The 26,605-nt window shown below is 45.2% G+C and overlaps 1 protein-coding gene across 1 annotated transcript in view; it reads right to left on the reverse strand.

The window, feature by feature from the left end:
- The window catches only part of LEPR (leptin receptor), a 78,177-nt gene that overhangs the window by 24,359 nt on the left and 27,213 nt on the right, over positions 1 to 26,605 (reverse strand). Inside the window, exons 5-9 of the mRNA XM_066597674.1 lie at positions 23,707 to 23,882; positions 10,217 to 10,365; positions 9,119 to 9,263; positions 6,799 to 7,092; positions 2,866 to 2,983 (exon numbers count right to left, since the gene is read on the reverse strand). Coding sequence (XP_066453771.1) covers positions 2,866 to 2,983; positions 6,799 to 7,092; positions 9,119 to 9,263; positions 10,217 to 10,365; positions 23,707 to 23,882 — 882 coding nt within the window. The remainder of the gene's footprint in view (positions 1 to 2,865; positions 2,984 to 6,798; positions 7,093 to 9,118; positions 9,264 to 10,216; positions 10,366 to 23,706; positions 23,883 to 26,605) is intronic.

Consider the following 26,605-nt stretch of genomic DNA (forward strand, 5'->3'; position numbering starts at 1 on the left):
GCCGCCTGCACATGGGCAGATTTGCATTGCGTAATTCAGAGCGGGCGTCTATCTCCAGCAAATACCGCCCATAGCAAGCTATGGAAAAGCATTTTTTCCTGCTCACGAGTAGAAATTAATTGAGATATTCCGCTCACGGGGGGAAAAAAAATTGCAGCATGCTCTATTTAAAGGCATATTCCGCACGGACGGCTTGCATTGAAGTCAATGGAAGCCATCCAACCCGGAATCTGCGCCATCGACTAGCGACAGCGCGGCATGATCTGTACTGTGCATATGCACCGTCCGGCACATCCGCAGCACAGATTACAAAAACTGCAGACAAGTATGCGGGGGGCCCCTGCCGGTCACAGGGTTGTATTACGCTGCGGGAATCTGATCTGGCCGCATGCAAGCAGCCTTAAGGGGTTGTCCAGTTGTAAACTACTGATGGCCTATCAGCAGGATAAGCCATCAATAATAGATCTCCACCGATCAGTTCTTTGCTGTGCTAACGCAATGAGCTGATTTCTGCAAGGACCAGACAGCTCTGTTCCCACTACAGTGGCCAGGCTAGGTATTGCAAGCTCTGTCCCATTCATTTTAGTGGGAACTTTTCCTATAATACCAAGCCTGGCCACTGCAGTGAGAATGGAGTTGTCTGCTTCTTGTACACGTCAGCTCAGCGCACAAGTACACAACCCCAGCGAAGAGGTGACTGGCAGGGGTCCGCAGAAAAAGGACCCCCGTCAATCTACTATTGATTACTTATCCAAAAGCTAGGCCATCAATAGTTTACAACTGGATAGCCCCTTTAAACTCTGCTATTCCTGATTGCTCCCTGGAATATAGTAGGTCACAGTGTTTTTCGCAGAAGTCTTGTGGGCTAATATTTTAATCCCTGGTGGCTAGTGAGTTAATGTTATTCCTGGTGGTCCGGTGGTCAGTCTTGGTAGGCACAGACTTTCCAGCTTCCATAATTGGTCTCTGCTGCCAGTGCAGGAGAGGAGAACTAGTGGGGAGGAGAATTTTTTTGCTCACCTATACGCACAGTAAGCCCCAGGATGGCGACAAAGTCCCACCTCTTTGTCACATGGAATGGGGAACATGTGTCAAAGTCAAGACCCGTGGGCCGAACCGAGCCCGCCACATGATTTTATGTGGCCCATAAGTTCCCAATACAGAAGAGCCTCTTCTAGATCAGAGGGTCCTCAGTTGTGTCAGGAAGACCCTCTGGTGTACTGTGGATTCGTATGTAGCCTGCTGCTGGGTACAGGGATCGCAGACGCCATTTTGGTTCTACATTGTGACGTTGGTGCATGTGGGCTGAGTACTGTGGCTGTTACTGCAGCCCCCAGAGCTTTTAGTTTTCGCTCCCCTGTCTACTTCTCCCGCTGAGCCTCTCCTGCTTGCCTGGGGTCAGACCGTGAGGCGGCTTGCACATCCCAGCAGGTCCTCGCTGCCATCCTACAGAGGACAGTCTGTTCCAGCCTGCCTATCCATACTCTGTGAGCCTGCTGCACTGATCAAAGAGGACGTTGTGTTATACCGCTGCTTACCCCAGTGTGTAATGACTTTACCTTAAGGAATTTTTTGGAAACCTTTCACCAGATTCTGCTAACTCCCATGCTTTTTCCTTTTTTTTGACTACCTGGCAGTTTGGAGTCAGGTATTTGTGATGGGGGATTTGAGACCCAATTTTTCTGGACTAGAACCTGCCTCTGGTCCCCGCTTTTTAATATATCCTTTAAAATACAGTCTTAGGCCTTAGTCACACGGGCGTTTTTTCACGCGATTTGCGCATCGCATGACGGATGCGCATGCGCAAATCGCGTGACCGGCGCCGAAAAATCGCCCGAAAATCTGCTCCTAGCCGCGTTTCATTAGAAACGGGCCGGAGCTGTCCAGCGCATTGCATTCAATGGAGCCGGCAATACAGCCGCCTCCATTGAATGCAAGCGCTGCGGGCGAGTGTGGAATGAATTGTCGGGAAGGGGTTAAATATATAACCCCTTCCCTGCAATGCATCCTGAAAAGTGAAAAAATAAAAAAAATGTATGTACTTACCTGCTCCTGGCAGGCGGAGATCCCCGCGGCCGTCCTGCAGTGGGTGTGAAGGGGGTGTGACTCAGGCTTGCCCCTGATTGGCTCAGCGCTGAGCCAATCAGAGGCAAGTCTCAGTCACACCCATTCATGAATTCATGAATGGGTGTGACTGAGATCAGCCTCTGATTGGCTCAGGCTGAGCCAATCAGGGGCAAGCCTGAGTCACACCCCCTTCACGCCCACTGCAGGACGGCCGCGGGGATCTCAGGCTGCCGGGAGCAGGTGAGTACATCCTTTTTTTTTATTTTTTCACTTTTCAGGATGCATTGCAGGGAAGGGGTTATATATTTAACCCCTTCCCGACAATTAACCCCGCGCACGCCGGCAGCCCATTGCTTTCAATGGAGCGGCTGTATTGCCGCTCCATTGAATTCAATGGGCAAACATCGTTCTTCTCTGCCACAGCTGTTCCAGCTGTGGCAGAGAAGAATGATTTGTCTTCTATATGTTCTCAATGGGGTCGGCGCTGCTGCCGCCAGCCCCATTGAGCGCATATAGAGAAGAGAACAGGAATCGCAGATCGCAGATAGGTGCGATCTGCGATTTCTGTTCTCTAATTTATCGGACGAGCGCATAAAAAGCGCTCATGTGTCCGATACCATTGCAAAGCAATGGTTTTAAAAAATCGCCGGACGCATGCGCATGCGCAAATCGTGGCAATAAACGCCCGTGTGACTGAGCCCTTACAATTAGAAATGGCCCTTTGAAGGAGACCATAATGCTAATGTAGCCCTCGGTGAAAATGAGTTTGACATCCCGGGAGTTAAGGCTTCTACTCACTCATAATATCGGAAGGTTAGGGTGATGTCTCTAAGGGGGATGATTTGTTTAGGGGTCCACCTGCAGGTCATCACCGTAAGTTCTCCGTTGGTTTCACAGGTAATGCTGATGTTAGTGTCTGAAATGATCAAAAAGAAATAGTAATGAGATTAATAAAATAAGGCTCCATCAGTAGTGCGGTGCAGGTATAGGGGGATCAGCTGTAGCAGTTGTATCCTGGCCCTGGTGTCTGAGGGGTCTAAATACTCTTCAGTCACATAAGAAGACACCAGTATCAAAGATGGCACATGGTGGTTGGGGAGCAACAGATAAGGAAAAAAAAAAACTATCTCATGGAGGGGTGAATGTGGCGCGACCTTCAGACATGGTATACATTATGAAGATAAGGTATGTTGCCAAAAAGTTTACTATTAAAACCAATTTGTATACACGTTTCGAGGTATGGGAGCCTCTTCCTCAGTACTCACTGGCATTACACATGTAACGTGTATGTGACAGAGAATTCTTTCGGCAACATTTATCTTGTCCCGTCCATGCAATACTTCATTTACATTCTCTGATAGGTCCTGCATATAACAGTGTGTGTAGGAGGGGGGGAACAGGTGGGAGTCATTTTGGCCATGGACCCTTAGCAATGCTCAAATGGTCAATTCAACCCTAATCTGTAAAAGAGTTTGTCTATTTTGGAAGAGTCAGGAGGCGAAGCTCACCCTTTCTGACCCTGATGCCCACTACTGCTCAAGTACTTTTACTTACTTTATAGCACATATTTTACTGCATAGTGGAACCATAGAAAAACAATTTGGAGACTTTTGCGCTCTGATACTCAGTGCCAAATATCCTCCTCTCAGGGAGCAGGGCAAGCACTTATTACAGGTACTTCCTCATCTATGGTGGGCTCCAGGTGCATTTGGACCCTTGGCTGAATTCACACTGTGCCCCATGTACTCCATGCTTGGCTTAATACCCTTAGGGCTTGTTCACATGGGTGTGGAACTCACACACAAAAAAACGCAACTCTAGCTGATGAAATATCGTCTGAATGGACGACTTTTCTGCGCTAAAGTCCAGATCTGAAACAACGCTGATGAGCGAAGGAAAAAATGCGCTGCTGTTTGGGAGTTCAGGGATAAGAGAGAGAGATTGCGGCAGCAGCCCTGAAGTCCCTATGAACGGCAAGTTTTCACTTTTTAAATGTCCTGCTGTAAGCTCCTGTTAGTCCCCATTGGGGATAAGGGAGTCCTCAGTAGTGCTGAAGGGAATCCCTCCCAGGGACTCTCTTCGTCCCCGCGGTGAGGGTTCTCTTCATCTCCCCAGGGGTTCCCTTTATCGTGGGGATGAAGGGAACCCACAGGGCTTCCCTTCATCTTCCAGACCTTCCCTTAATGCCCACGGGAACACCGTGCTTCTGGGTTTAGCGGACGCAGCTGATCTCCCTCCCCCTACCTTTTTTCCAGCTCCTATAGGAGCCTATGGATACTCCTGCGCTTTGCGCACCAGATATAGGTCAAGACCTATATTTTCGCGTAGCAGGCAACTTAAGTTGCTTAACCCTTTCCAATCCACTGTCTGACGTCTAAAGACATTCTGTTTGAAGCCTGTACAGCTCCGATGTCAGAAGACGTCCGGCAGGGTATTCTTACTGTATATTACTGGACGCTCTCTTGTCGGGGGCCTCTCCAGCATGTCCCATACCGCAGTACTGGCTCTAGCCAGCAGATGGCGCCATTGTATAATGGCAGAAAGACAAAGCCCCCTAGGAAAACCTGAATCCACAATTAGATTGCAAAGATTTAATTTCAGTCGTTGATGTCCTATCTTTTTAGGTGCAATTTTTTGGCGCGCCTAAAATTCCCTCATTTGATTGTTTCCATAGGAAACCATTGGCTCTAATAGTCGCGTTATTTTTGTGTGCGTAAGTTAGCTGCACAAATTCCCTCGTGTCAATGAGCCCTTAGGGTATATGCATACCAACAATTTTTTCCATCTGACGTTCTGTCCATAAAAATTGGACCAAAATCAGACGAAAATAAAGCATATTATTTTAAATGGCTAAATTCACACGTGCGATTTTTTTTTTTTTCATTGGACAAACAGTCTAGGCAAAAAACAAAATTACAGCCGGTCGTATTTTGTTGGGCTTTTCAGATAAAAATCACTCATTCGAATCCATGAGTGCGTTTAAAAAAAGCGGATTACACTCGTTTCATGTGATTGTAATCTGTTTTTATCATATGTAACCATGATAACGTTTAAAAAAAATGTGAAGAACCAGGAGGTGTGTGCAACCAATCAGGCGGGTTTATTTGCGCATGTAAAAATCGGATACAAAGCTGTTGAAAAAAAATGGCAGAAATGCATAAAAAAAAAAAACAAATCGCACAAAAAAATTGGTCTGAGTTAGAAAAAAATGGCGGCATCTCCTATTTCTATGCTCGTCATGCGTGATAATAGGACCTATAACAAGCGGAGTCCCACACATCGCACAGCACTCAGACAGGGCCTCAGTGCTATGCAATGTGAGCTGCACCCCAGAATCCTGGGCGCAACTTGCATCCCCATGTAAGGCTCCATTCACAGCTACGTTAGGGCTTTAGTCCTAATTCCATTCCTCTGCTCCGTTTTTGAAACTGAGAAACGGAACTAAAACAGAGATCAGTTTTTCTCTGTTGATTTCAATGGGGTTTCTCAAAAACGGAAAGCAAATGAAAAACTTTCCATTTCTTTCCATTTCATTTGGGTTTTTTTTTTGTTTTTTTTAATGGAACAAATAGTCCTGCAGACCAGAAACCGAATGGAATGGAAGCAAACGGAAGGCTTAACATTTGCTTTACGTTTTAGAAAACCCCCACTAAAATTAACCCTTTCCAATCCACTGTCTGACCTCTGAAGACATTATGATTTAAGGCTGTACAGCTCCGATGTTGGAAGACGTCCATCGGGGTTCTCTTACTGTATATTGCCAGCCTCTCTGCTGTCGGAGCCTATCCAATGTGTCACCTCATGCAGTTCTGGCTTTAGCCAGCAGATAGCACCGTTGTATAACGGCAGAAAAAGAGTAAGCCCCCTAGGAAAACCAGAATACAAATTGCATTGGACAGGCTTAACAGGGGGAAAAAATGACCAGTTGGTTTCCGGTTTAATTTAGTTTCTCTGTTCCAAAAACGGAGCAGAGGAACGGAATTATGACTAAAGGCCTCTAATGGAACCTAAATATATTAAGCCTCCCAGAAAACGCATTTTGGGGTATATTTACATGAGCTCCACTCAATTCAATACTGCAGGGCAATTCCTCAGGATGGTTGGAAGATAGCATTTCATTATAAAGTACTGCAGCCTATCCCCAGGACCTGATGACAGGACCTTAGCAGCTTGGGAGAGACATTGTACTTTATCAAATCTAAAGCCAACAGGCGCAACACCATGGATAAAGGCGAAACTTAAAGGAGTAGTGCCAAGATGGCATACCCTGTAGAGGTGTCTTCACAGCACATATGAAGATGATAGAGTTGGGTTCCCTGCTCAGGACCGCCTTTGGGTCTGAAAATAGAGAGCTTCTCAGTAAAAGTGACTCCCGTCCTAACGGACCTTCTGCTGTCCTTTTATTACAAAATGGCCAAGCCAATGAATGGGCACTTGCATGAGAAAGGTCAGGCTGGCCAAAGCTCGCCCCAGCACATTCAGTTGTTTGCCTGGGGTGCTGAGAATGAGATTCAAGGTGACCCCTTTATTTTTAAAGGGGTTGTGCATCTTGGCTTCTGTCCCTAAATGCTAAAATTTAAAAGGGCCCCATATAATCTACTATGTTCTATTTATAGAACTGGTCTCTTATTATGTCGCAGAGAGGACCCCTCAGGCATCAGAGCTTGGATGGGTTTGTTACCTTTGTACCTGTGTTCATGGAGCACTGAAGATAACCACCAATATTCTTACCTATGACATAGATTTCTGCATACCGCGGCTGGCATTCGATGCCCTGGACACAGCAATACAAAGCATCAAACTGAAACTTTCCCTTTGGCTTCGTTATGTTTAGATTGTTAATTGTGACTTTTGCAACATAGTTGCTCACTGTTGTATATTGGTTAGCGGGGATTTGCTCCACCAGGTTCAGACCCCAGGTTATGGCACTGGATGGAATTTTCTTGTTTTTATCACAGAACATGCAAAAAATTGAAGCACTGGATTCACTGCTGACCACAACTCTCTGGGGGAAATAATATCCATCTGTAGAGAAAAATATTGGTATAAAGCCGGTCATGCCAGTAACATGAGACAGTGCGACAGTTATTATTAAGCAGACTATAAATAAAGAAAGTAGAGTAAATTCATCTATCTGGTCACAACCGTTATGTGGACGATAAGGGGCAGTATTATAGAAGATATACAGTATTCTTGTACATAGGGGGCAGTATTATAGTAGTTATATTCTTGTACATAGGGGGCAGTATTATACTAGTTATATTCTTGTACATAGGGGGCAGTATTATAGTAGTTATATTCTTGTACATAGGGGGCAGTATTATAGTAGTTATATTCTTGTACATAGGGGGCAGTATTATAGTAGTTATATTCTTGTACATAGGAGGCAGTATTATAGTAGTTATATTCTTGTACATAGGAGGCAGTATTATAGTAGATATATTCTTATACATAGGGGGCAGTATTATAGTAGTTATATTCTTGTACATAGGAGGCAGTATTATAGTAGATATATTCTTATACATAGGGGACAGTATTATAGTAGTTATATTCTTGTACATAGGGAGCAGTATTATAGTAGATATATTCTTATACATAGGGGGCAGTATTATAGTAGTTATATTCTTGTACATAGGGGGCAGTATTATAGTAGTTATATTCTTGTACATAGGGGGCAGTATTATAGTAGGTATATTCTTGTACATAGGGGGCAGTATTATAGTAGTTATATTCTTGTATATAGGGGACAGTATTATAGTAGTTATATTCTTGTACATAGGGGGCAGTATTATAGTAGTTATATTCTTGTACATAGAGGGCAGTATTATAGTAGGTATATTCTTGTACATAGGGGGCAGTATTATAGTAGTTATATTCTTGTACACAGGGAGCAGTATTATAGTAGTTATATTCTTATACATAGGGGACAGTATTATAGTAGTTATATTCTTGTACATAGGGGACAGTATTATAGTAGTTATATTCTTGTACATAGGGGGCTGTATTATAGTAGTTATATTCTTGCACATAGGGGGCAGTATTATAGTAGTTATATTCTTGTACATAGGGGGCAGTATTATAGTAGTTATATTCTTGTACATAGGGGACTGTATTATAGTAGTTATATTCTTGTACATAGGGGGCAGTATTATAGTAGTTATATTCTTGTACATAGGGGCAGTATTATAGTAGTTATATTCTTGTACATAGGGGCAGTATTATAGTAGTTATATTCTTGTACATAGGGGCAGTATTATAGTAGTTATATTCTTGTACATAGGGGGCAGTATTATAGTAGTTATATTCTTGTACATAGGGGCAGTATTATAGTAGTTATATTCTTGTACATAGGGGGCAGTATTATAGTAGTTATATTCTTGTACATAGGGGGCAGTATTATAGTAGTTATATTCTTGTACATAGGGGGCAGTATTATAGTAGCTATATTCTTGTACATAGGAGGCAGTATTATAGTAGTTATATTCTTATACATAGGGAGCAGTATTATAGTAGTTATATTCTTGTACATAGGAGCAGTATTATAGTAGTTATATTCTTGTACATAGGGGGCAGTATTATAGTAGTTATATTCTTGTACATAGGAGGCAGTATTATAGTAGTTATATTCTTGTACATAGGGGGCAGTATTATAGTAGTTATATTCTTGTACATAGAGGGCAGTATTATAGCAGTTATATTCTTGTACATAGGGGGCAGTATTATAGTAGTTATATTCTTGTACATAGGAGGCAGTATTATAGTAGTTATATTCTTGTACATAGGGGGCAGTATTATAGTAGTTATATTCTTGTACATAGGGGGCAGTATTATAGTAGTTTTATTCTTGTACATAGGGGGCAGTATTATAGTAGTTTTATTCTTGTACATAGGGGGCAGTATTCTAGTAGTTAGATTCTTGTACATAGGGAGCAGGACAAAGTATTTAAGGAACCAACTATTCTGATTTTGTAAAAGGTATGTTATTTGTCTAATCTGGTGAGATTCCATGCAGCCATTTTTCTCTGCTGATCTGTTATCTATATATTTTTACCTTTGGACTTAAGAACTATGGGAACGCTCCAGTTGCTCCAAACACCAAGTTCAGGGAATCCTCTGCATCGTACCTCAAATACCAGTGGTGAGCAGGATTCTGGGACATCCAGGATGATATAGGTGTTCTCCACAAACACATAAGACTGGAGAGAAACAGAGGGTAAGTTTCTGCTAATGACAAGAGCTGACGTGACTTTGAGCATTTTTAAACTAGAGTAAAAGAATCTATTTGAGCAACTGAAAGCAATTCTAAAATTAGGAAATCCGAAATTAAAGCAGCAGCCAACATTACAGATTTCTGATTGCATTATATTATGTATTGCTGCTGCAGTCAGTTTGCAAAAATGACATCCGGAATAGCAGCCATATTGTTTGTCATTTTTCTAAAATTAGCTTTTCATCATCTGACCAATGCTCTTCCTATAGGAGATGCAGCCCTGTTGCCTGATGGGGCTCAAGGCAGGGGCAGACTGACCATTTCACAGTCAGGCACTTCCAAGACCCCATTGCAATAGGGGGACCTGCAGCTCTCCACCTGGAATTTTAAGCATATATCTTTATAGTCGCTCAGATCTTCATTTTTTTTCTATAGAGCTCCAAATCCCTTGATTTCTACATCAATTCTATAATTCTGGCTGTGCACAGGACCACTAAATATAGAGTTCTACATACAGAGTTCCCTCTAGTGGCAGCTGCCAGCAGCCAGAATTTGATCATTTCACTATGTAATATAATTACTGTAAAAAGTCTTTGATGGTTCTTCATGCTCTGCTGCAACAACTAAGCCAACTAGGCCCTGGGGTCCAAAACACTTCTTGGCCCTCCACTACATAAAAGGCAGCAGTGTTAGAAATGCTCAGTGGCAATTATTGGGTTCAGGAACTCGCTGCTATACCTCTGACCCTGTCTGTGTGCAGTATTTACAGATTTACATCACATTTTAAACCTCACACATCGCACTTTACAGACTTTCCATCATGACAGTCTTGTAATAATGAGGCCACTGATCCCCTGTCGAGCTCAATGACATTTTCAATTAAGTTCTGCAGTAACATATTATTGGAGCCTCGTTGGAGCGTGAAATGCAGGTATTTACCGGAGGCGAGATCTCCGCTGTGGTGTTCATATAATGTTTCACTTGACACTGAAACCTGCTGGACGTGGATACGAAACTGGACCAGAGAATTTTTAATTTTCCGTCACTGGTTATCTCTGCCCGCATGTCCCTCGGAGGGTCCGGCTTTACTGTGAAAAATAAGAATGTCATCAATAAGTTGTTGCCTTACTGATAGGAGAGATTTCTTTGAGATACTTATTCATGAGTGTGATTATAATATATTAGGCCCCCTTTTCATTTCCAAGAGTTTTGCAGTTTTATGTTAGAGCAAAATGACAATGTTCAGTCACCTTCAAGTTGTAGTAAACTCATGGCATCACCATGGCCATGATACAATAATGTAGCGGGTGACCTTTCAAAACTGGCCAAAAATTCAGCCAGTGAAAACTTTTTTGCAATGGTCACTGAATCACTAGAGACCTTAAGGTTGCTTTGTGACAGTGCTGCGATTTTACAACAAATCACAGACAACCAATATTCACAGTGTAGCCCTAGCCGTGAAAAAAAAAAACAACCTCAATTAAAAAACGCAATCTCAAAATGCTAATTTGCAAAATTCTGCAACTTTCTACTATAATTTGCATATTACAATGTGTGCCTCAATTCCTCACCATTTTCAAGATATTTGCTTGCTGTCATTAAATAAATCATTCTTGTTTACATGCAAAGGCTAATATTCCATATAGATCACAGCTGAGATTTTTTTCCATAGTTGCTCCAGTCTAGACAATCCAAGAGCTTAACCTGTCATCACTTGTGTGTCCTTAAACCTGTTTACACTGGTAAAACAATGAAGTACTGTAGTTTTTAAAATGTATGTTGTTATATTTTTTGATCAATGCATGTCTTTAAAAAGAATTATAAACTTTTCCCGCGCTGCATGATAATTCTTGGCAAGCGGTGTGGTAGGTGGGCCAGACCACCTCTCCTGGCCAGACTATGTCCCCCTTACACTGCCCCTCTCCAGCACCGTGAAATGGTGATGTAGTAGATGTCTTCCATGTGCTGCTCAAAATCTGCTGAGATGCCACTGCTCATAGATCCGGAGGTGGGGGTTAGGGGCGCATGTGCAGTTTAGTCTAGTGAGACGGCCCACGAAAGGGCCAAAAGAACTGCGCATGTACATGTTTGGGATCTCTAGGCATTTACATGAGACTTTGAGCAGTGCGTGGATGACTCCTACATCATTCATGTCACATTACAGATAGCAGTGGTGTTAAGGGACCTAGCCGGCCAGGAGAGACGGTTTGGCTCGCCCACCTGACTACTTGCCAGGAATTATCATATATTGTGGGAAAAGTTTATATGTTCTTTTTAAAGGTAAGACATGATGATCAAAAACTGTTACAAAATACAATTTGAAAACTACACAACTTCATAGTTTTACTGTTGTAGACAAGTCTAAGGACTCAAAAATGCTGAAAGGTCTCCCTTAAAATATCATCAGCACAAGACTCTGTCCTGTTCTGATAGTTGGTTACAATGTATCAGTCTAGAGTCCAGGATGTTTAGCTAATACTGTATATCTAGACTTGTTACACTACAGTTGCAACAAACCTCAGTATTGAGAAATATTAGATCTGTACTAGAGATGAGCGAACGTACTCGTCCGAGCTTGATACTCGTTCGAGTATTAGCGTGTTCGAGATGCTCGTTACTCGTGACGAGTACCACGCGATGTTCGGGTTACTTTCACTTTCATCTCTGAGACGTTAGCGCGCTTTTCTGGCCAATAGAAAGACAGGGAAGGCATTACAACTTCCCCCTGCGACGTTCAAGCCCTATACCACCCCTCTGCAGTGAGTGGCTGGCGAGATCAGGTGTCACCCGAGTATATAAATCGGCCCCTCCCGCGGCTCGCCACAGATGCATTCTGACATAGCTCAGGGAAAGTGCTGTTGGTGCCGGAGCTGCTATAGGGAGAGTGTTAGGGGTATTTTAGGCTTCAAGAACCCCAACGGTCCTTCTTAGGGCCACATCTAACCATGTGCAGTACTGTGGAGGCTGCTTTTTGCAGTGTTGCACTTTTTTTGGGGGGGGTATATCGGCCGTGCAGAGCATTGCGCCCTGCAGTAATACTCCAGGGCCAGAAGTGGTGGTTAGGCAGGGACAGAAGACATATTGATTGAATATAGGCAGTGGGCCTTTGCAAAAACATTTGGGGAAAAAAATCTATTTGGGCTGCCTGTGACTGTCCTCAGTGTTCTGGGTCTCTGCTGGGTGTAGTAGTCCTCCAAATTCATACGCAGCCAGCTAAGTGTTACAGCAGGCTTGCGCAAAATTATTTCCTGGCTCTGTCTGGGCTGTTAAATCACCGCTGTATTGCAGTCCACAGTGCAACACTCTGCAGTTCTTTGACATACTCCAGGGCCAGAAGCGCTTAGGCAGGGACAGAAGACATATTGATTGAATATAGGCAGTGGGCCTTTGCAAAAACATTTGGGGAAAAAAATCTATTTGGGCTGCCTGTCACTGTCCTCAGTGTTCTGGGTCTCTGCTGGGTGTAGTAGTCCTCCAAATTATTTCCTGGCGTTCCGTAAGCGAAGTCAGCCTCCAACCACAGGCCAGTAAGCGGCACATTTAATTACAGCGTTCTGTTTCTGCACTACTGGTAATACACCATGCTGAGGGGTAGGGGTAGGCCTATAGGACGTGGACGCGGGCGAGGACACGGAGGCCCAAGTCAGGGTGTGGGCACAGGCCGAGCCAGTGCGGTGGCTAGGGGTAGAGGCAGGGCCAGACCGAATAATCTACCAAATGTTTCCCAAAGCGCCCCCTCGCGCCATGCCACCCTGCAGAGGTCAAGGTGCTCAACGGTGTGGCAGTTTTTCACAGAGACGCCTGACGACCGACGAACAGTGGTGTGCAACCTTTGTCGCGCCAAGATCAGCTGGGGAGCCCCCACCACCAGCATGCGCAGGCATATGATGGCCAAGCACCCCACAAGGTGGGACGAAGGCCGTTCACCGCCTCCGGTTTGCACCACTGCTTCTCCCCCTGTGCCCCAACCTGCCACTGAGATCCAACCCCCCTCTGAGGACACAGGCACTACCGTCTCCTAGCCTGCACCCATCCAGCAATGTCTCTCAGCACAGCATCCAGACGTCGCTAGCGCCACTGTTTGAGCGCAAGCGCAAGTACGCCGCCACGCACCCGCACGCTCAAGCGTTAAACGTGCACATTGCCAAATTGATCAGCCTGGAGATGCTGCCGTATAGGCTTGTGGAAACGGAGGCTTTCAAAAGCATGATGGCGGCGGCGGCCCCGCGCTACTCGGTTCCCAGTCGCCACTACTTTTCCCGATGTGCCGTCCCAGCCCTGCACGACCACGTCTCCCGCAACATTGTACGCGCCCTCACCAACGCGGTTACTGCCAAGGTCCACTTAACAACAGACACGTGGACAAGCACAGGCGGGCAGGGCCACTATATCTCCCTGACGGCACATTGGGTGAATTTAGTGGAGGCTGGGACAGAGTCAGAGCCTGGGACCGCTCACGTCCTACCCACCCCCCGAGTTGCGGGCCCCAGCTCGGTGCTGGTATCTGCGGCGGTGTATGCTTCCTCCACTAAACCACCCTCCTCCTCCTCCTACGCAACCTTTGTCTCGTAATCAAGATGTGTCAGCAGCAGCACGTCACCAGCAGTCGGTGTCGCGCGGCATGGCAGCACAGCGGTGGGCAAGCGTCAGCAGGCCGTGCTGAAACTACTCAGCTTAGGAGAGAAGGGGCAGACGTCCCACGAACTGCTGCAGGGTCTGACAGAGCAGACCGACCGCTGGCTTGCGCCGCTGAGCCTCCAACCCGGGCATGGTCGTGTGTGACAACGGCCGTAACCTGGTGGCGGCTCTGCAGCTCGGCAGCCTCACGCACGTGCCATGCCTGGCCCATGTCTTTAATTTGGTGGTTCAGCGCTTTCTGAAAAGCTACCCACACTTGTCAGACCTGCTCGGAAAGGTGCGCCGGCTCTGCGCACATTTCCGCAACTCCAAGACGGACGCTGCCACCCTGCGGACCCTGCAACATCGGTTTCATCTGCCAGTGCACCGATTGCTGTGTGACGTGCCCACGCAGTGGAACTCTACGCTCCACATGTTGGCCAGACTCTATGAGCAGCGTAGAGCTATAGTGGAATACCAACTCCAACATGGGCGGCGCAGTGGGAGTCAGCCTCCTCAATTATTTACAGAAGAGTGGGCCTGGTTGGCAGCCATCTGCCAGGTCCTTGGAAACTTTGAGGAGTCTACCCAGATGCTGAGCAGGGATGCTGCAATCATTAGCGTCACCATTCCTCTGCTATGCCTCTTGAGAAGTTCCCTGCAAAGCATAAAGGCAGACGCTTTGCACTCGGAAACGGAGGCGGGGGAAGACAGTATGTCGCTGGATAGTCAGAGCACCCTCATGTATATATCTCAGTGCATTGAGGAGGAGGAGGGGGAGGAGCATGAGAAGGAGGGGGAAGAGACAGCTTGGCCACTGCTGAGGGTACACATGCTGCTTGCCTGTCATCCTTTCAGCGTGTATGGCCAGAGGAGGAGGAGGAGGAAGAGGAGGAGGGGGAGGAGCATGAGGAGAAGGGGGAAGAGACAGCTTGGCCCACTGCTAAGGGTACACATGCTGCTTGCCTGTCATCCTTTCAGCGTGTATGGCCAGAGGAGGAGGAGGAGGAGGATCCTGAAAGTGATCTTCCTAGTGAGGACAGCCATGTGTTGCGTACAGGTACCCCGGCACACATGGCTGACTTCATGTTAGGATGCCTTTCTCGTGACCCTCGCGTTACACGCATTCTGGCCACTACGGATTACTGGGTGTACACACTGCTCGACCCACGGTATAAGGAGAACCTTTCCACTCTCATTCCCGAAGAGGAAAGGGGTTCCAGAATGATGCTATACCACAGGGCGCTGGTGGACAAACTGATGGTAAACTTCCCATCCGACAGCGCTAGTGGCTGAAGGTGCAGTTCCGAGGGCCAGGTAGCAGGGGAGGCGCAGAGATCAGGCAGCATGTACAGCGCAGGCAGGGGACCATTCTCCAAGGCCTTTGCCAGCTTTTTGGCTCCCCAGCAAGACTGTGTCACCGGTCCCCAGTCAAGGCTGAGTTGGCGGGAGCACTGTAAAAGGATGGTGAGGGAGTACGTAGCCGATCGCACGACCGTCCTCCGTGACGCCTCTGCCCCCTACAACTACTGGGTGTCGAAGCTGGACACGTGGCCTGAACTCGCGCTGTATGCCCTGGAGGTGCTTGCTTGCCCTGCGGCTAGTGTCTTGTCAGAGAGGGTGTTTAGTGTGGCTCCTCCTGAAACCTCACGTAATCACGCCGAACGGGCAATTTTTCTTAGGCCCACAAGGCTCAGTCATATAATTTTTCTAAACAATTTTTATACGTTTCAATGCTCATTAAAGCGTTAAAACTTTCACCTCAACCAATTTTTATTTTAACTGGGCTGCCTCCAGGCCTAGTTACCAATTAAGCCACATTAACCAAAGCGATTAATGGGTTTCACCTGCCCTCTTGGTTGGGCATGGGCAATTTTTCTCAGGTACATTAGTACTGTTGGTACACCAATTTTTGGGGGCCCTCGCCTACAGTGTAATCAAATGAATTTTTAGCCCACCTGCATTACAGCTGACGTTACATCAGCTGTGTTGGGCACTGCAATGGGATATATTTATGTACCGCCGGTGGCTTCCTGGCACCCACCCATGCTGTCGGTCCACAGGAAGTTGTAACTGCATGTGTCCATTTCTAAAGAACCCCAGTCTGACTGGGGCATGCAGCGTGGGCCGAAGCCCACCTGCATTAAGCACGACATTACCTCAGCTGTGATGGGCAATGCAATGGGATATATTTATGTACCGCCAGTGGCTTCCTGGCACCCACCCATGCTGTCGGTCCACAGGGACTTCACAATCGGGAGTTGTACCTGCCTGTGTCTATGAATTAAAAACCCTGGTCAGGTTGGGGCATGCAGTGTGGGCCGAAGTCCACCTGCATTTAATCGGACGTTACCTCAGCTGTGATGGGCACTGCAATGGGATACGTTTATGTACAGCCGGTGGGTTCCAGGGAGCCACCCATGCTGTGGGTGCACACGGAATTCCCATTGCGGAGTAGTACCTGCCTGTGACTATTTATAAAAAACCGCGGTCTGACTGGGGCATGCAGACACCTTGACAGAATGAATAGTGTGTGGCACATAGGTTCCCCATTGCTATGCCCACGTGTGCAGCTCCAGATGGAGGTGGCACAGGATTGGATTTTTCATTGCTTCTGTACAGCATTGTGGACTATCGCCCCGCCCCTTTTAAAGAGGGTCGCTGCCTAGCCGTGCCAACCCTGTGCAGTGTGTTCCTGCTTTTTCTCTGGCAGACGCACTTATAAATAGACATGAGGGTGGCGTGGCATGAGGGCAGCTGAAGGCTGGGCAGGGACAGTTTGGTGTGCGCTGTGGACACTGGGTCGTGCGGGGGGGTTTGGCAGCATGTAACCCAGGAGAAGAGGCAGCGGAGTGTCATGCAGGCAGTGATTGTGCTTTGTTGGAGGTAGTGTGGTGCTTAGCTAAGGTATGCATTGCTAATGAGGGCTTTTCAGAAGTAAAAGTTGTTGGGAGGGGGGGGCTATTGTGGCTTAATAGTGGGACCTGGGAACTTGAGATGCAGCCCAACATGTAGCCCCTCGCCTGCCCTATCCGTTTCTGTGTCGTTCCCATCACTTTCTTGAATTGCCCAGATTTTCACAAATGAAAACCTTAGCGAGCATCGGCGATATACAAAAATACTCGGGTCGCCCATTGACTTCAATGGGGTTCGTTACTCGAAACGAACCCTCGAGCATCGCGAAAAGTTCGTCGCGAGTAACGAGCACCCGAGCATTTTGGTGCTCGCTCATCTCTAATCTGTACATGTACTCAGTTTCTAGATGTGCTGTAAACAAGTCTGTTCTCGGCAAGCAGAGATCTTGAAAAAGGGAATAAACTGAAACATGGATGATATTAGAGAATTGCTAAACTTTATTACCAAAAATTGTTATTTTTAGAAACCTCTAGAGGAGTTTCCTGGGATTTGCATATTGATGTCCTATTCTCAGTATGTCATGAATATCTGATCAGTAGGGATCTGCCGCTCAGGTCCCCCGCCAATTAGCTGCTTGAAATGGCCGCACCACTCAGGTCAGCTCCATGGTGTCTTCACTGCATTCAGCACCAAGCACATCACTGTACATTTCGTAGCGGCTGAGCCTGGTACAACCTGCTTATTTGCATTCACTTGAATAGGACTGAGTTGCTCTCAAGCCACGTGATAGTTGAAAGTGACATTAATCGGCCTGAGAAGAGGCCATGGCACTCATCTGATCTGTAGGGGGGGTCCCATGCATCGACCCCACCTACTGATCGGATATTGCGGACCTATACACTATCAATACCAGAGTCTCAGAAAATTTCTTAAAAACAACCCTGGTTTAGTGCTCAGAATCGGATAATCACTGCAGCTTTATAGTGTCAGCTCTGCCATCCAACAACCATTGACCATATAGCTTATGCAAGTGGGTGAGAGATGGTATGACTGGTGCTTCACATATACCATTCCGCTCCAGTAACTAAATGAACAGTAACATGGTTATTGATCTCCAGTGGGCGAGATATGAGAGATACGCTCCTCCAGGTGATTACATTAAACACATTAGAAGTGTCTGTCTAACAGGGTGGGCAGTCTGGAGAGACAGCAGGTAATTATCACTAATGGGAATATTTATCAACGTCCCAAGGAGAGAACACCAGGAATTCAGGACAACACGATTACCAGGAATGTAATTTCCGCACCACCAGGGGGACGAAAAGGTGAATTTATGTATAGCTTAAGGATATGTTCCTGTGTAGTTAATGTATTCTCAGTAACAGGAACTAAAGGCAGGAGATAGATAGATAGATAGGTAGGTAGGTAGATATGAGATAGATAGATATGAGATAGATAGATAGATAGATAGATAATTAGATAGATAATTAGATAGATATGAGATAGATAGATAGACAGATAGATGTGAGATAGATAGATAGATAGATAGATAGATAGATAGATAGATAGATAGATGTGAGATAGATAGATAGATATGAGATAGATAGATAGATAGATAGATAGATAGATGTGAGATAGATAGATAGATAGATATGAGATAGATAGATAGATAATTAGATAGATAATTAGATAGATATGAGATAGATAGATAGATGTGAGATAGATAGATGTGAGATAGATAGATATGAGATAGATAGATATGAGATAGATAGATAGATAGATAGATATGAGATAGATATGAGATAGATAGATGGATATGGGATAGATAGATAGATAATTAGATAGATATGAGATAGATAGATAGATGTGAGATAGATAGATGTGAGATAGATAGATAGATATGAGATAGATAGATATGAGATAGATAGATAGATATGAGATAGATAGATAGATAGATAGATATGAGCTAGATATGAGCTAGATAGATAGATAGATAGATAGATAGATAGATAGATATGAGATAGATAGATGTGAGATAGATAGATATGAGATAGATAGATAGATAGATGTGAGATAGATAGATAGATAGATATGAGATAGATAGATAGATAGATAGATGTGAGATAGATAGATGTGAGATAGATAGATGTGAGATAGATAGATATGAGATAGATAGATAGATAGATATGAGATAGATAGATAGATAATTAGATAGATATGAGATAGATAGATAGATGTGAGATAGATAGATAGATATATATGAGATAGATAGATATGAGATAGATAGATAGATAGATAGATATGAGATAGATAGATATGAGATAGATAGATAGATAGATAGATAGATATGAGATAGATAGATATGAGATAGATAGATAGATAGATAGATAGATAGATAGATAGATAGATAGATAGATATGAGATAGATGGATAGATATTAGATAGATAGATATGAGATAGATAGATAGATATGAGATAGATAGATAGATATGAGATAGATATGAGATTTATAGAAATGAGATAGATAGATAGATTTTGCAGCTGATATTGAGGATGTGACTAATACTGGGGGAATATATTAAATCCGGTGTTTCAAACACCAGTTCTAATATAATGCCCACCAGTACACCTCTTAATTCATTAGGCGCATCTTGAGCCATCTGTGCACCAACATGAAAATCCACAATAACAAAGAGCTGGAGTATATTTCTTGTATAATTTACAGCATATAAATTAATTATAATTATGTTGGGCTGGGTGGCCACACCCTCCTGTCAAGCCACACCCCTTTTCTAAAAAGAGGCATTAGCTAGCATAAATTGGAAAACGTCACAAATTTTTTGTGCAAGCAAGATAACTTGACTTTTTCATACCAGTTTTGCCCCCATAAATTCCCCCATTAAGTCTGCCACACTAATCATTCCCCGCATACCTACTAATAGATCAATGATTTTGACAAAGCAACATTTCTGCAATTATTTAGATGTTGTTCGTGTTTCCCCTTTTAAAGGAGGAAAAATAACTGAAAAATCCACTATTAGTGACATTTATATAAGATCTTGGTACATTTATAATTACAACACTTCTGTGTTCACCCTGAGGCTGTCAATCTATATGTGATCATCATGTGGCTGTCATTCTATACGATCGTCAGGTGGTTGTGGTTCTATATGATCATCATGTGGCTGTTGTTCTATACGATCGTCAGGTGGTTGTGGTTCTATATGATCATCAGGTGGTTGTGGTTCTATATGATCGTCAGGTGGCTGTCGTTCTATATGATGGTCAGGTGGCTGTCGTTCTATATGATCATCAGGTGGTTGTGGTTCTATATGATCGTCAGGTGGTTGTGGTTCTATATGATCATCAGGTGGTTGTCGTTCTATATGATCATCAGGTGGCTGTCGTTCTATATGATCATCAGGTGGTTGTGGTTCTATATGATCGTCAGGTGGTTGTGGTTCTATATGATCATCAGGTGGTTGTGGTTCTATATGATCGTCAGGTGGTTGTGGTTCTATATGATCGTCAGGTGGTTGTGGTTCTATATGATCGTCAGGTGGTTGTGGTTCTATATGATCATCAGGTGGTTGTCGTTCTATATGATCATCAGGTGGCTGTCGTTCTATATGGTCATCAGGTGGCTGTCGTTCTATATGATCATCAGGTGGCTGTCGTTCTATATGATCGTCAGGTGGCTGTCGTTCTATATGATCGTCAGGTGGTTGTGGTTCTATATGATCATCAGGTGGTTGTCGTTCTATATGATCATCAGGTGGCTGTCGTTCTATATGATCGTCAGGTGGCTGTCGTTCTATACGATCGTCAGGTGGCTGTCGTTCTATACGATCATCAGGTGGTTGTCGTTCTATATGATCGTCAGGTGGTTGTGGTTCTATATGATCATCAGGTGGTTGTCGTTCTATACGATCGTCAGGTGGCTGTCGTTCTATACGATCGTCAGGTGGCTGTCGTTCTATATGATCGTCAGGTGGTTGTGGTTCTATATGATCATCAGGTGGCTGTCGTTCTATATGATCATCAGGTGGCTGTCGTTCTATATGATCATCAGGTGGCTGTCGTTCTATATGATCGTCAGGTGGTTGTGGTTCTATATGATCATCAGGTGGCTGTCGTTCTATATGATCATCAGGTGGCTGTTGTTCTATATGATCGTCAGGTGGTTGTCGTTCTATATGATCATCAAGTGGCTGTCGTTCTATATGATCATCAGGTGGTTGTCGTTCTATATGATCGTCAGGTGGTTGTCGTTCTATATGATCGTCAGGTGGTTGTGGTTCTATATGATCATCAGGTGGTTGTCGTTCTATACGATCGTCAGGTGGCTGTCGTTCTATATGATCGTCAGGTGGTTGTCGTTCTATATGATCGTCAGGTGGCTGTCGTTCTATACGATCAATAGGTGGCTGTTCTATATGATCGTCAGGTGGCTGTTGTTCTATATGATCATCAGGTGGCTGTTGTTCTATATTATCGTCAGGTGGCTGTTCTATATGATCATCAGGTGTCTGTCGTTCTATATGATCATCAGGTGGCTGTCGTTCTATATGATCGTCAGGTGGCTGTCATTCTACATGATGGTCAGGTGGCTGTCGTTCTATATGATGGTCAGGTGGCTGTCGTTCTATATGATGGTCAGGTGGCTGTCATTCTATATGATTGTCAGGTGGCTGTGGTTCTATATGATCATCAGGTGGCTGTCGTTCCATATGATCGTCAGGTGGCTGTCGTTCTATATGATCGTCAGGTGGTTGTGGTTCTATATGATCATCAGGTGGTTGTCGTTCTATATGATCATCAGGTGGCTGTCATTCCATATGATCGTCAGGTGGCTGTCGTTCTATATGATGGTCAGGTGGCTGTCATTCTATATGATCGTCAGGTGGTTGTGGTTCTATATGATCATCAGGTGGCTGTCGTTCCATATGATCGTCAGGTGGCTGTCGTTCTATATGATCGTCAGGTGGTTGTGGTTCTATATGATCGTCAGGTGGTTCTGGTTCTATATGATCGTCAGGTGGTTGTGGTTCTATATGATCGTCAGGTGGTTGTGGTTCTATATGATTGTCAGGTGGCTGTGGTTCTATATGATCGTCAGGTGGCTGTCGTTCTATATGATTGTCAGATGGTTGTCGTTCTATATGATCATCAGGTGGTTGTCGTTCTATATGATCATCAGGTGGTTGTCGTTCTATATGATCATCAGGTGGCTGTCGTTCTATATGATCATCAGGTGGCTGTTGTTCTATATGATCATCAGGTGGCTGTTGTTCTATATTATCGTCAGGTGGCTGTTCTATATGATCATCAGGTGTCTGTCGTTCTATATGATCATCAGGTGGCTGTCGTTCTATATGATCGTCAGGTGGCTGTCATTCTACATGATGGTCAGGTGGCTGTCGTTCTATATGATGGTCAGGTGGCTGTCGTTCTATATGATGGTCAGGTGGCTGTCATTCTATATGATCGTCAGGTGGCTGTCGTTCCATATGATCGTCAGGTGGCTGTCGTTCTATATGATCGTCAGGTGGCTGTCGTTCTATATGATCGTCAGATGGCTGTCGTTCTATATGATCATCAGGTGGTTGTGGTTCTATATGATCATCAGGTGGCTGTCGTTCTATATGATCGTCAGGTGGCTGTCGTTCTATATGATCGTCAGGTGGTTGTGGTTCTATATGATCGTCAGGTGGCTGTCGTTCTATATGATCGTCAGGTGGCTGTCGTTCTATATAATCGTCAGGTGGCTGTCGTTCTATATGATCGTCAGGTGGTTGTCGTTCTATATGATCATCAGGTGGTTGTCGTTCTATATGATCATCAGGTGGCTGTCGTTCTATATGATCGTCAGGTGGCTGTCATTCTATATGATGGTCAGGTGGTTGTGGTTCTATATGATCATCAGGTGGCTGTCGTTCTATATGATCGTCAGGTGGCTGTGGTTCTATATGATCATCAGGTGGCTGTGGTTCTATATGATCATCAGGTGGCTGTCGTTCTATATGATCATCAGGTGGCTGTCGTTCTATATGATCGTCAGGTGGCTGTCGTTCTATATGATCGTCAGGTGGCTCTCGTTCTATATGATCGTCAGGTGGTTGTCGTTCTATATGATCATCAGGTGGTTGTCGTTCTATATGATCATCAGGTGGCTCTCGTTCTATATGATCGTCAGGTGGCTGTCGTTCTATATGATCACCAGGTGGCTGTCGTTCTATATGATCATCAGGTGGCTGTCGTTCTATATGATCGTCAGGTGGTTGTGGTTCTATATGATCGTCAGGTGGTTGTGGTTCTATATGATCGTCAGGTGGCTGTCGTTCTATATGATCATCAGGTGGTTGTGGTTCTATATGATCGTCAGGTGGTTGTGGTTCTATATGATCGTCAGGTGGCTGTCGTTCTATATGATCATCAGGTGGTTGTCGTTCTATATGATCATCAGATGGCTGTCGTTCTATATGATCGTCAGGTGGCTGTCGTTCTATATGATCATCAGGTGGTTGTCGTTCTATATGATCATCAGGTGGTTGTCGTTCTATATGATCACCAGGTGGTTGTGGTTCTATATGATCGTTAGGTGGCTGTCGTTCTATATGATCATCAGGTGGCTGTCGTTCTATATGATCATCAGGTGGCTGTCGTTCTATATGATCATCAGGTGGCTGTCGTTCTATATGATCATCAGGTGGCTGTCGTTCTATATGATCATCAGGTGGCTGTGGTTCTATATGATCGTCAGGTGGTTGTGGTTCTATATGATCGTCAGGTGGTTGTCGTTCTATATGATCGTCAGGTGGTTGTCGTTCTATATGATCGTCAGGTGGTTGTCGTTCTATATGATCGTCAGGTGGCTGTCGTTCTATATGGAACATTAATTATTCTGCATATTTAATCATTTCTGTACAGGTTGTGCATTGAGAAGCGTCACTTACTAATGGCGGCAGCTCGGAGCAGCATGGGAGGGGAGCGCAGAGATGTGACAGGGTCTACGATTTCCATCCACAGGATGTAGGACTCATTGTGTGCAGCAGGAGAGATGCGGCACTCACACCGCTCATGTCTGTGGCATCTGCAATCAGCTCCCACTCTGTGTTCCTTGCTGTCATTCCTACAGAAATGTAAAGGAAAGTTCTAAACGTTTTATACAGACAGAAGACAATTCATAAGACGGAGGTGTGATTAATAAGACATCGCAGCTGCTATCATTTCATCTTAATGGTGCTTATATATGAACCCTACTAACATAAGTGACAGCTTCATTACCCCCATCCCCCAGTGCAGCAAAAAATTAGTGAACAATTACTAAACACATTGAGTTGGATTAATCACCTTAAGGGCTCTTTCACACGAGCGCAGAAACGGCGCATATTTACGCCGGAGAAAATACGCTCACTCTGCATCAATGTTTAATTGCCCGAAAGGACGTTTTCACGCTCCACCGTATTTCGGCCAAAATAGTTCCAGAACTATGTTTTGGCTGAGCGTATATACGCTGGAAGCGTATGTTCTATTTTTTACGCTGCCGGCGTATTTGATCGCCGTATTTTCGCCTGTGTGAACGAATCGATTGCAATACTGTGGCTCTATTACGAGCGTATATACGCCCGGGCATAAATATGCGCCGTTTATGCGCTCATGTGAAAGAGCCCTAAGGCTGGATTCCCATGGGCGTCGTAAAAATGCGGAAACGGACGCACAAATCTAACGTTTGTGCACCCGTTCAGATGGCCCTGGCCCGGTACATATATGCCAAGGCCGCAATGCCGTTGGATGGGAGGAAACAGTTTAGCTCTGCTAAGCTGTTCTCCCCTTCGCCGGATCTCTGCAAGGGGAGGAGGCGGAATGGGGTGGGAGCTTGTGTGCTAAGCTCCCACCCCTCTCCGACCCCTGGTCACAGCCAGCAATGGGAGAGGGAGGGATGGGGGTGGAGCTTAGCTTCACCCCCTTTCCGCGCATTCCTTTTGCAAACAGCCGGCAAAGGGCAGAGAGGAGCAGGGAAGGAGGTGGGAGTTTAGCAGTCCCACTGTTAAACTCTCTCCCACCTTCCTTCTCCGATAGTTGTCATAGACTCACATAGGAGTCTATGAAGCCACTGCCGGTGTAAAAAAAAGCGCCCTGCTGAAATGCACTATCTTGGCTGGCTGGGCGCATTTACGCCGTGGAAATACGCCCATGTTCACTAATGCATTGTAAACCGATGCATCAGAGGGGCAGTATATATCGGCTGGGCGTGAAAACCCGGCCGATATACGCCCGTGTATATATTAGGCGCATGGTGTGCCAGTGGGGATTTTATTAAAGAACTCATTCTCTGATTTTTTTTCACTAGTAGAAATAAATACGGTGCGAGGAGAGCAACCTAGAACACTTTATAAGTGGGGCAACTGAAGGAAATTCTCCTGGAGCCAGAATCCATGGATCCAATCTTGAGTAATAGAAGGAAGACAGCAATCAAGTCTTTATTCCTCCAATGACATAACAGCAGCAGGATTTCGAGTAAAAGTTCTCTGCCAAACTTGACAAAGACCTTTTGGTCGAAATGTTGCTGCTTAAATGTGTTTTCAAGGGATTGCTTCTTTAAGCTCAGTGTTTGAGTTTAAAACAACCCTCCAGTAGTGGACAAACAAAGAGTATGCATGGGTAGTCTAAGACACTGCATGCTGCTCTGATTGGCCAGTGCTGCTCGCATGACTACCATTGGCCAATCAAAGTAGTGTGTAGTGTCTTAGAGCAATGTACAGTGTGCATCAGGTAATCACTCAGAGAAGTGGTGTCTTGATTTTTCCCGAACCAGACGTTCACCTTAATTTACGGCCGCCATTATATCTTATACTCCATTCACAACCAAAGCTGCTTTCAAAATGTTGCTTCATTCCTGTTAGCTCCCAGGTTGCAGTGCATTTCTGCTATCATTTAAGGTTAATGCCAGCATAGATCTCTTTTGATCTCTTAGGGTTGAAAGGCATGACTGCCACTGCATTAAAACAGGGGGCACAGGAGCCCCATTCTCATGATCTACGGGGGTCTCATGGGTTGGACACACAATGATCAGACACTTATCTTCTATCCTTTAGATAGGATAAAGGTATTCTTCACAAGAAAACCCCTCTAATACTTCTCACAGCTGAGAGTTTGTGACATTTATATCTAGTCTGGAGAATCCTCTGTGAGCTAAACACATCAGCAGCACAAATCTGTCTCCTGTTTCGATACAATAGCTTGTTGCGATGTACAAGGGCTTATTCACACAGGCGTATATTGGCCGGGTTTTAACGCCCCAGCCGATATACGCTGTCCCTCTGATGCATTGGTTTACAATGCATCAGTGCACAGGGGCATATCTCTGCAACGTAAAAGCGGACGGTCGGCCGCTTTTATATGATGGCGGTGGCAGCTGCATGGACTCATATGGGAGCCAATGACAGCTGCAGGAGAAGGGAGGTGGGAGGGAGTTTAGCAGCGTGACAGCTAAACTCCATCTCCCTTTTCTTCTCCTCTCTGCCCCTTGCCGCTATTTGCAATAGGAGGGGCGGGACAGGGGCGGAGCCTGCCCCATCCCTCCCATTGCAAACAGCGGCAAGGGGTAAAGAGGGGTGGGAGCTCAGCACACTAGCTCCCACCCGTCCCACCTCCTCCCCTTGGAGAGAGTTGGCGAGGGGGAGGAAAGGGCTATCTCCTCCTGCCCAACGGCGTAAACACCGCCCCATGCATCACACGGTAGCGTATATCGGCCGGCCGATATACGCTCGTGTGAATACGCCCTTAGCCTTGAGTCCAGGAGGTTTACCAAAGGTAATATCTAGACCAGATACAATTGTAGCAGACTCTCAG

The sequence above is a fragment of the Eleutherodactylus coqui genome, chromosome 3 (assembly GCF_035609145.1).
Source record: "Eleutherodactylus coqui strain aEleCoq1 chromosome 3, aEleCoq1.hap1, whole genome shotgun sequence".
Taxonomy (NCBI): domain Eukaryota; kingdom Metazoa; phylum Chordata; class Amphibia; order Anura; family Eleutherodactylidae; genus Eleutherodactylus; species Eleutherodactylus coqui.